Below are 11,754 nucleotides of genomic sequence, written 5' to 3' on the forward strand. Positions count from 1 at the left end.
GTGGGTACGTTGATGAGGAGATATTAGTCAAAGGATACAAAATTTTAGTTAGATAGGAGAAATAAGTTCAAGAGATCTATTGTACAACATAGTAACTTTAGTTAAAAAGAATGTATTGTAGTCTTGAAAATTGCTAAGAGAATAGATTTTATGTGTTCTCACCTCCCAAAATTATAGGTATGTAAGGTAATGCATATGGGATTAGCTCGGTTTAACCATTCCACAGGGTATACATATTTCAAAATATTATGTTGTGTATTATAAATATATACAGTTTTAATGGCAGGTTAAATTTTTTAAAATAACTTTTAACTATAAAAAAATGGAAACTAAAATAAAATAAAATGAGTACATTGTATGTAAAGTACACCTCAATAGTGTTAATTAAGAAGGGTGACAGTTAATTTTATATGTCAACTTGTCTAGATATTTGGACAAACATTATTCTAATGTTTCTGTCAAGCTATTTTAAGATAAGGCTAACATTTAAATCAGTAGACTTTGAGCAAAGCAGATTACCTTCAATAATGTGAATGGACCTTCTCCAATCAGTTGAAGTCCTTAAGAGAAAAGATTGATGTCTCCCAGGAAAAGAGGGAATTCTGCCAGCAGACTGCCTTTGAAGTCAAATGGCAACTCTTCCCTGGGTCCGTGACCTACCCTACAGATTTTGGACTTGCCATCCCTCTCAAACAACATGAGCTAATTCCTTAAAATAAATCTGAATCCTTCTCTCTGTCTCTGTTTCTCTCGCAGTCTCTGTCTCTCTCTCTCTATCTATATCTGTATCTATATCATCTATCTATGTGTGAGAAGAAACAAAAGCTGTATCTCAACCTTTCCCTGAGAATCTTATGGCCTTGTTGGAGAGAGAAGACCAACATGGTCACAGAATTAATACAAGAACAAATATGAAATCTCTTATTCCACAATTCTAGTTTCTCTGCCTACAACATCAACAGAAGATGCGTCTTTGTTGAATGACTCAGAGTTTTGCAGAAGTTTTGTTGACTGAGAACTTTAAGTTATTCTGATTCGGTTGAAAGATGCTGTCAGAATGCACAGCCTGGCTTCTGACTCGGGTTTTCAGATTGACCTAAAGTGATTTTGTGTATGTCTCTTAAGTGCCATCAGCAGGTTAATCCTCCCAGAGATTATTTATTTTAATCCTTAGAATGATGTGTTCCCTTTACTTCTGCGTCGAGGTATCCATGTTACACCAGGTGGTATAAACATGTCTGGAAGAGAAGCTTGAAGTTGTCTAATCTTTCTGCTTTGACTTTGCTGATCTCTGGGAACTCCTGTGTTTACCTAGCACATCTGAGTCCTTGGGAAAGCTTTCTGGGCCCTGTTTTGTGGTTCTTCTAACAGATGGTTGCATTCTCGTGATTGATTTTCATCCTCTTCTAAGTTGTATAATGCTTATAGTTATAATTTTCTGGCTCTCCAGGCACACAGAGGCTCCTGACTCTGAGATATTTGCAAGTACCATTGGCAAATAAGATTTCCTTAGGTTAACTCCACTTATGTACTGGTATTTAAATTTTATATGCTAAGGGCTCCAATTTCAGAGAGAAACCTCTTTACCGTGGCTGGTGTGGCAGTGAACTTAATTAACACAGAATTTTGCTGGAAATCTCTATGCTAAAACGTTAAGTGGGGTTCTGAGGACACAAGGAGCTAAAAGTTGAGTGTGTATCACATATTGGTAACTCACATGATTTTGCTTGCAGACATTTACCAATTTGGCAGATTATCTACTTTTACATTGTAGTAAATATTTCCTTTTAAAATATCTTGTATCTCACAGGGCAAATCATACCCCTTCAGGGGCCGTTTCCACCTGTATGGAATCCAATTACCTACTTAGATCATAACAACTTTTGGAGGACAATGGATGACATGGGGCGAGAGGTAACGCTTCTTTGACTATATTTGTATTTTTTGTTTTGTAATACATTTAGTCCTTCAAAGAAAGAAAGTACAATATATCTCCAACACCTAGCATATTATGAGCACACGGTAGCAGTAAAGATTTGTGAAATGAATGAATGAACTTGTTTCTAACCTCTGCAATAATAAGATGTCAAACAGATTGATATTTGTATACTAATGATGAGTGGGCAGGAGATTGGGTGTCACTCAGCCTTCTTGGAAAGATGTTTCTAATTTTGGAAATCTTTGGTACATAGCAAAATTAGACTTCTGGGTCTTTGATTCACCACCATGCCCAAACAAGTCATAAGTAATCACACATAAAGCATTTTTTTTCTTTTACTTTAAGTTCCAGGATACATGTGCAGAACGTGCAGGTTTGTTACATAGGTATACATGTGCCATGGTGGTTTTCTGCACCTATCAATCCGTCATCTAGGTTTTAAGCCCCACATGCATCAGGTATTTGTGCTAATGCTTTCCCTCCCCTTGCCCCCCACCCCCCGACAGGCCCTGGTGTTGTGATGTTCCCCTCCCTGTGTCCATATGTTCTCATTGTTCAACTCCCACTTATGAGTGAGAACATGTGGTGTTTGGTTTTCTGTTCCTGAACACACATAAAGCTTAACTGAAAGCTCCATAGACATGATTTGCTGCAGCTCTGTGATCCTTGTTAAAGAGTTAAATTTATGAATGTTCTCTAGAAGTTAGTAACTTAGGAATCCATATCTAGAAATAGCCCAGATACAACATGCCTCTATTTATTGTGCAGGAAGTTTTATCACAAATTAAATATGGCTTGAGTGGTACAGATTTATAATAAGAAAGCTACATAGACAGCATTGATTATGCAGTAAAAGCAATATTGGATGAATTTGGAAAACTTAACATTTTTCCTCTTTAAGGTAGAGTTTTAATACTATTTGAATAGTTATTTAAAATGGAAAATTACAAAATAAATAAAATAAAATAGAAAATTACATTTGTCTTTCTCCTTCGAATCCTCATCTGAATGTAGATTCCCAGCGATGCCCCATGGAAGGCTCCCCTTGCAGAAGAGTGGGACAACATGACAATGAAGGAGCTTCTGGACAAGGTCTGCTGGACTGAGTAAGTCTTGCCATTAGGCACAGGCATTTATTGTGACCACCTTTCAGGTTCATTTAGCAATACCATTCAACAAGTATAGGACAAGTAACTGCTTTGTGTCTAAAACCATACCACCAGCCAAGTGGAATGCTGAAAACCATTGGAATTGGCTCCTACCCTGAAGATATCTGTACATACAACTTACTTCTTTGGAATAGTTTTGTATCACAAAGGTGGTATTACCCTGTGAAGTCCTCAGAACAGACCAGAAGGTACTAGTTTCTTTATATAAAACAGCTTAAAGACCATCAGCTTAAAGCTCTCATTTATGAAGTTGTTGATATAGGACAATTTTTGTATTCTTCACTGGGGGTCAAATGTGGAGATGGTTAGCATGTGCATTTGCCACACCTTGTGTGATGTAGTGCAACTCTTCAAGGACTTAAAGAGGAACCTCTAAAGCCTGTGTAGATAGTTCACAACTACAGGGGAAACATGTGTGACTGGACTGGCTGTTCCCCTTTAGTGAAAAAACAAGTACCCATGAGTTAAGCATTAAATTCTTGTTGGCAGAACTGGGAATTGTAGAGAAATTGTGAAGGCTTGTATAGACAGACCACGTGGAGAGTTCACACTGCTCTTGGACAGCAGGGAAAATGGAAAGGATTATGAGGGTTCCAATTCAAGCACATGGTAAATTTGTGGTAAACAAAACAAGAAAAATGGAAGCCAAATTCAAGGAGACTGCTCTGCCTTGCTGAAGAGCATTGGTTGAGAATATGTTTGGCTGTGGGGTTAATGTCTTCATTTTTAGGCATCATTCACTGCCAACTAAGAGTAAAAACAAGCTTTTAGAATATCTGAATCTACAACATGGAAATAATCAAAATACATAAAATTCATATACTTTTGATATAAAACTCAGCTTCTAATAATTTAGCTTTAAGAACGTGAGACAAAAGAAGAGAGAGGCATGCAGGGAGAGAAGGAGAGAGGGAGAAAAAGTGAAAGAGGCAGATCCAAAGCATTATTTTTAAAAGGGAGGATCGGAAAACCCAATAATAGATCGGCAGAATCAAGTATGGAACATCTAAAAAATTCAATACTCGAGGGTTTTAAAAAATCGTGTTGTAGAGGAATATTTAATGACTGGAAAAAATAGTAATATTAAGCACATAGAAAAGCAGGCTGTTGTGGTATGGTATATGATCTCATTTCTAAAAACAACTGTTTATATATGCACTGCAAAAGCAGTGGACATCCATTGAAATATTTTAACGTTTAATATTACTATGCAAGCATTTATTTTAAAATGCTTAAAACTTTACATCATTAAAATTATTCTTTAAACATCATATTTCATGGTACCAGAATATTCCATGGAAAATGAATACGTAATGTATTTGTCCATTAACATCCTGTTCAACACATTGGGTACTTTCTGTTTTTTGTTGTTATTATTATTATTATACAATACTCTATAGTAAACATCTTTGTGCCTCTCCTATGTCTTCAACCTTTGAAAGCAACCAATTTTGGAAGAGTAAAGTCCTTTTATGTCATGAAATGAATGCCTGTTATTAATTATATTCTTTTAAACATTTATCTAATGCTATCTAACACTTCTATGAGAATGTAGTTTGCAATATAATTTATTTTAATTGTAATAAAATTGTAGTATTTAGTTTTAAATTATATACTTCAGATTTTCAAAATATAATAAGTATATAATTATCTGAATTTTTTTATAACTCCTGTTATGAAAAGCTTTTAATAAATTCAGTTAGGTCTTTTCTCCTTAGAGAACTTTTAAGTTTCTTGGTGATAAAATCAATCATATGTGTTTGGGATCACAGGAACCTGACATTTTCTATCATAGCCCTTGGCCTAGTCCTCCACTTAGTGAATATTCTAAGTTGTCATTTGACAAAATAAAGCATTCTGAGATACTAGGAGTATAAGAACACAAGACAATTTTCTAACTCTTCCCAAGCAAGATACACACAGCATTATTTCCTGGATTTAAATGAAGTAATCCCCAGAATATCCAGTCTATTGTTATTCAGACTAAAGCACAATCATACATTCCAAGACTAATGTTGATTATTCTTTCAGTTATTGTCGTTTACAAAGTGCACTTCACAAACATGAATTGTATTTTCAATGTTATCACAGCTATGTAAAAACATTTTTAAAAAGACCTATACTTAGAAAAAAGTACATCAAAATGAGACTAGTAATTATCTTCTGGAGGGGCAGAAATATGGAAGATACTCATTCTCTCATCTTTTTATCTTAAAAATTTTCCAAATTTTATATAATGTGTATGTATTTTTCATGTAGAAAAATATTATAACATTTATCTTTTAAAAAGTCAACAGGGCAAAAAATTCAGAAATATTATTGCACTAACTTCCTTGACCTTCCATCCTTCAAATATTGTTCTTATTTCTTTTCTTACTGAAGCTCCTAGAGTAAATTCAAATAAAGGATTAGGAAGAGACTGGCCCTTCGGAATTAGTTTTAGATCTCCCTTTAGTTCAAACCAAAATTATTTCTTTCCCACCAAATTGGCAACAATAACAACTAGAATTCCAGCAATATTTTTGTTAAATATTGGCTCTCCAGCTGGGCCAATGTTAAGTTTCAGTTATTTATTACCCCCTTTACTGTATGCCCCTCAATCCACTTAAAAAATAAGGAACAAAAGAAATTGGATTTTAGGAAGCAGCAAATAAAATAATACTTTTATTTTAAATTGACGTCTGGATATTTGTTTTAGTTAGATATTACAAATTGCATCTGCAAGGAAGTCATGAGTTAACAATTTCCATCCCTTCAATTATCCTGAGAAATCTTACAAAACTAACTGTAAGTCACTTTAATGTATATATGACATCATTTCACAGGCTATAATGATGGGAACTGTCATAGACGGGCTGTCAGGTTGTTACGGCTGCAAATAATGTCAATAACTGGTATGTGTGTTAGGCACGATTCTACAAACTTCTAGGGTCAAGATACAGTAAAGTAGAGAGATGCCCCTTGGTGAGTATTTGTACTTCCATGGCTGTCAGCTGACTAATTTTAAAACATTTTGAGGTATCAAAAGCATGAGTTTTGAGTCAAGTATATGATCTGGTTTGAAGTTGTGCCATTATGTACTCCTAAACTGTCCGAGACTCCGTTTTCTAGCATGTGAACTTGGAAAAATAATAGATATTTGATATGGTTGTTGCAACCATTTAACAAGATAGTGATTTTAAAGACAATGGAGTATGGAAAGAGCTCAATAAATGGAAGACAGTATCATTTATTTCACCCATTGTCAACATTACCAGATGGAAAATTCGCCTCAGAAATAACAAGATTAACAATATGCAAACTTCATGTCAAAGTCAAAAGGGGGATTGGACCTTATTAAAGATATCCCAGAGTGCACATTACTACTGATGAATTTTAGGATGTGCTAGATATAATGGAGTCCTTGAAATTGAATGAGATTATTTGCTTTCTGGTGTGCTTCCTGATAGGTGATAACCTCTCACCATTTACCTGCCAGTGTCAAGCAAAAGCTTACCCATTTATGCTCTATTAATTGCTTGTCCCCTCATCCATTATTTGAGCTTGTTTTCTGTTAGGCAGTAAAATAACTGAATAGATAACTGTGACTAATTTTGTGTTTGGTACAGCATCTAGCATATCCTTTGCACGTTATGGATGTTTAAAAAATACTGTTTAACTGATACTTCTCATCAATCATTCATTTGTTGAATCATGCAACAAGTAATTATTGAGTGCTTACAGTGTTCCAGGCATTTGTTAAAGAGGACACTGCAGTGAGTGATAAACATAAGATCTTTGTTCTCATAGGTTGATATTCTAGTGGGGGGAGACAGCAATTAAAAAGAATAAACCAATAATCAAGACCATTTCAGACAGTGAAAAGAGTTATAAAGATACTATACAGTAGCAAAATGATAGAGAATGTCAGGGTGCTGGGAATATGGAAGCCAGTGGTCGTTTTCATAGACAAATGAGAATATGTCTTTCTAAGGAAACATTAGAGTAAAAAGAAGAGGGTACAAGATGAGGCAGAAAAGGTAGGCATGGGCTAGATCACATAGGGCTCTGGAAGCCATGGTGTAAGATCTGAATCTTATTCTGGTTTTAATGGGATAACAATGGAGATTTTTTAAGCAAGAAAATGACATGATTTGATTTACACTTCAGAGAGCGCACCATGGTAGGGAGGGAGGGAAAAGCCTCCGGTTTTGAGTGTGGTGAACAGATACCAAATGAGAATGAATGGAGGCAGAGAGGCCAGTCTGGAGGAAGTAATTGCAGTACTCCTGGAAACAGATGGATGCTAAATTTGTGGTGAAGGTGGAGTGATGTGGTGAGGGATAATGGGACTTCCCAATGGATTGGATGGGGGAAGATCGATGGAAAGAGAGGAATAATGTTTGATTTCTAGAGTGTCGGCTTTTGCCATTGAGTAAATGGTGGTGATTTTACTGAGATGGGGATCACTGGAAGAGCAGCAGGAATGTAGGGAGAAATCATGAAAGCACAGAATCTGGAATACAAGCTGATTCTGAGTAAGGTGTTTTGTTTACAGGGAAAATAATATGATATTTCAAAAGCCTCTGATGGCATGTTTTGTAATATTAGATTCTAGTGACAATTTTTTGACCTTACCACATTGTACTAAACTTAACCAAGAAAACGTATTACTCAAATAATTTTTAGAGAATTAAGAAGCTGCTCTCCTGCATTTGCCAATTTTACTCTTGTTTCTTCCTGTGCAGATCTGCAAAGCAGCTTGGCACTCTCTTTGTGAACCTGTGTGTCACTGCAGAAACTCATGAGGTCTCTGCTCTCTGGTTCCTGTGGTATGTGAAGCAGTGTGGAGGCACAACCAGAATCATCTCGACAACGAATGGAGGACAGGTATCCATCCACCCCCCTGCCGTCCCAATGGAAAAACACTGCTACTGAAATGAAAGATCAGCATCATCCTTCAATCATGAACTGCTGAAGTGGGAAGCAGGCTTGTGGCTTTTAGAGCATTACCATGGCAGCTCAAAGTGTTTCTTGTAAGGCACAGTCTGTTGTCAGGTACCCACTGTGAGAACCCAGTGTCCAATGTAATTTTAAAACTAGGCTTGTCTCTCTTTATGCACTGTTGCCATTTTCCATACACTCAATTATTATTTGGTAAGTTTCTAGGAGACCATCTGAAGTAAGCTTATCTTGAGCATTTCTTGGAAAGTTTATAAAGGAAAGTCAGAAATGCATTTTCAATTTAAAACACATACTATGCATGGAATTCATTTATCTATTCGTTCATTCAATGCCCATTTCTTGAGCCCCGGCACTGTATAAGGCACTGTGCTAGACACAGTAGGAACAGATTGGAATTCTTAGATAATCTGTTTGGTTGTCATGTTCTGTTCTTCTCTCTCTCCCTCCTCCTCTTCTTTCTCTCTCTTCTCCTCCTCCTCCTCCTCTTTCTCCTCCTCCTTTTCTCTTTCTCCCTCTCTTTCTCCTTCTCTGACCTTAACTGAAAATTGAGGAGGAGGCAGTCAGGTCAACTGTGTGCATAGCCAGGTAGAACATTTGGAAGTTTTAGCAAGACTCAGGGCAGGTGGGTACAGTGAGGTGAAATGACTTCGGTGGCTACAGAGGCAGCAGGCATCTGACCCAAGATAAGATGGGCAGCTTGCAACAGGGAGTAGGCTGGTCTGGGGGAAAGGAACATGGTGGGAGGCAGGGAAGTTCTGCGCTTGAGCCACAGAGCAAGGGAAATCAGGCTTAGGTCTGCTTAGGCAAGCTAGGGAAGAGCTTTAGGTACAGCTTCACCAGGTCCAGCTCCCAACAAAAGACTGCAGATAGGACAGACAGCAGGGATGGTGACCAGAAAGGTGGGACATAGGGGTCATTCTGAAGATGTCCAGCTAAGCTTGGAGCCTGGGAATCTACAAGAGCATAGCTTGTAAAGTAACTTAGAAATCCTGTAATTTTGTCCAAAGACAGCAATTCCTAGTTAGAAAACCATGGTGAAAGCCACTATTCACAGCCTCAAAATGAAATGTTAGACATCTCAGAGTAGAGATATATGAGGACAACTAGCAATTTAGCAACTTATGCTCATCTCTGCATTTCTCTTTCACCTCCTTTTCTCTTTCCAGGAGAGGAAATTTGTGGGCGGATCTGGTCAAGTGAGTGAGCGGATAATGGACCTCCTTGGAGACCGAGTGAAGCTGGAGAGGCCTGTGATCTACATTGACCAGACAAGAGAAAATGTCCTTGTGGAGACCCTAAACCATGAGATGTATGAGGTAACTGTGATATCGTGAAATATATATTTGATCTTCATCCCAGTTTCCTGGCATACAACTTTAAAAACTCTTAGAATCTCCAGAGTGATGTCCTTTGATGCCAATGATTGATGGCTGGCAGCCCCTCGGTAGCTTCAGGATGGGGCTGGTCACAGGAAAGACCATGGAAGGATTAGAGGGTAGGGATTTTCAGCCCCACCCCCAGCCTCCAGGGAGGGGATGAGGCAAGGGGCTAAAGGTTGAATTGATCACCAGTGGCCAATGATTTAATCAATTGTGCCTACATAATGAAGCCTCCATAAAAACTCAAAAGGACCGAGTTATGGGAGCTTCTGGATATCTGCACAACTGGAGGTTCCTTGAGAATGGCATGCCTGGGGAGGGCATGAAAGCTCCATGCCCCTTCTCACATCCCTTGCCCTATTCACCTCTTCCTCTGTACCCTTTGTAATATCCTTTATAATAAAACAGTAAACATGTTTCCCTGAGTTCTGTGAGCCACTGTAGCAAATTAATCAAACTCGAAGGGGTTGTAGGAACATCAACTGGAAGCAGATTGGTCAGAAGTTCTGGAAGCTGGACTTGTGACTGACATCTGAAGGTGGGGGACAGTCTTGGAGACTGAGCCCTCAACCTGTAGGATCAGAAGCTATCTCCAGATAGATACTGTCAGAATTGAATTCAGAGGACACATGGCTGGTGTCTGCTATAGAATTGCTTGCTTGCTTCATATGTGGGGAAAACTCACTCCACATTTGGTCACAGAAGTCTTCTGTGGTGATCGTTGTTGAGTGAGAGAATGGAAAAAAGCACTTTGGTTTGACATTTTTCCACTCAGAGTTACCAAGACACTTAAACAAGTGGGAAGAGGCCACAGTCTCATAGATAATCGAAGTTGAAGTCAATAATATCGCACACTTTATAGACAGTCTGTTTGCCAAAAGTGAAAAAGCTACCTCTAACTGAAAAAAAGGAAAAGAGAACCAGACTATTTGGGGTGGGGGATTTATAAAACATATAAAGGTATTATCGACCCTCTGTATTTTGCTTTTATGTAATTAGAAAAACACAGAAAATATTTAGTTGGTAAATATCAAGCACCTCCTATGTGTCTGACATTATTCTAGGAGTTAGGAACACAGTCGTGAACAAAACAGATACAATTCTCTGCCCACATACAATTCTCCTTCTAGTGAAGGAGAAAGACCATAAAGAAACATATAGTTAAAATATAAAGTATGTCAGAGAGTGATAATTAGTGTGGAAAAAATCAAGCAGTGAGGTGGGGAGAGGCCATACCAGAAAGTGGTATGGGAGAATTGGTTATGCAAGTTTAAAATGGTCCTCAGGGAAGGCCTCACTGAGAAGGTGATATCTGTTAGAGAATTGGAGGGGATGAGGGATTGAGCCATGTGGCTCCCTGAGAGAAGAAGATGGAATAGCCAGTGCCAAGGCCCTGAAGTGGGAGCAAGCCTGGTGTGACCAAGGAACAGCAAGGTGATCAAAATGGCAGGCAGGGCGGGCGCGGTGGCTCACGCCTCTAATCCCAGCACTTTGGGAGGCCAAGGTGGGAAGATCACAAGGTCAAGAGATCAAGACCATCCTGGCCAACGTGGTGAAACCCTGTCTTTACTAAAAATACAAAAATTAGCTGGGTGTGGTGGCCCGCGCCTGTAATCCCAGCTACTTCGGAGGCTGAGGCAGGAGAATCGCTTGAACCTGGGTCACGGAGGTTTCAGTGAGCCAAGATCACGCCACTGCACTCCAATCTGGTGACAGAGCGAGACTCGGTCTCAAAAAAAAAAAAAGAAAGAAAGAAGAAAAGGAAAAGAAAATGGCAGAAGTAAGAGGAGTGAGGGCAAAAGCAACAGGAGGTGAGATCAGTGATTTAATGGGCCCATTTCGTGTGTGGCCTTGGCGATGATGGTGAGAAACTTGGCTTTGACTCTAAGTGCAATGGAAAGTCATTGGAGGTTTGGAACTAAGGAACAATAAAGGCTACTTTAGGTTTCAACAAAATCCTTGTCACTTCTTTAAGAGATTGAAAAGGGACAACGGTAGAATGAGAGGGAATCATTGGGAAAAAACGAAAGCAACAGGGCAACAACGTTTAACCGTGCTGCTTTTCTTTCAGGCTAAATATGTGATTAGTGCTATTCCTCCTACTCTGGGCATGAAGATTCACTTCAATCCCCCTCTGCCAATGATGAGAAACCAGATGATCACTCGTGTGCCTTTGGGTTCAGTCATCAAGTGTATAGTTTATTATAAAGAGCCTTTCTGGAGGAAAAAGGGTGAGTACTTTCCTTATATAAAAACCTTTAGAAGAAGGTCCAAGAAACTTGTGGCTAAGGCATGCATTAAAAAAAAAAAAAAAAAAAAAAAA

The 11,754-nt window shown here is 38.4% G+C and overlaps 1 protein-coding gene across 1 annotated transcript in view; it reads left to right on the top strand.

Moving 5' to 3' along the window:
- The window catches only part of LOC108522075 (amine oxidase [flavin-containing] B), a gene marked incomplete at its 3' end in the record, with an annotated part of 107,879 nt that overhangs the window by 83,194 nt on the left and 12,931 nt on the right, over positions 1 to 11,754 (top strand). Inside the window, 4 exon segments of the mRNA XM_017862181.1 lie at positions 2,954 to 3,045; positions 7,836 to 7,977; positions 9,219 to 9,368; positions 11,503 to 11,662. Of these exon segments, the coding sequence (XP_017717670.1) occupies positions 2,954 to 3,045; positions 7,836 to 7,977; positions 9,219 to 9,368; positions 11,503 to 11,662 (544 nt within the window).

Source organism: Rhinopithecus bieti, unplaced genomic scaffold, assembly GCF_001698545.2.
Source record: "Rhinopithecus bieti isolate Rb0 unplaced genomic scaffold, ASM169854v2 scaffold_64046, whole genome shotgun sequence".
Classification (NCBI taxonomy): Eukaryota; Metazoa; Chordata; class Mammalia; order Primates; family Cercopithecidae; genus Rhinopithecus; species Rhinopithecus bieti.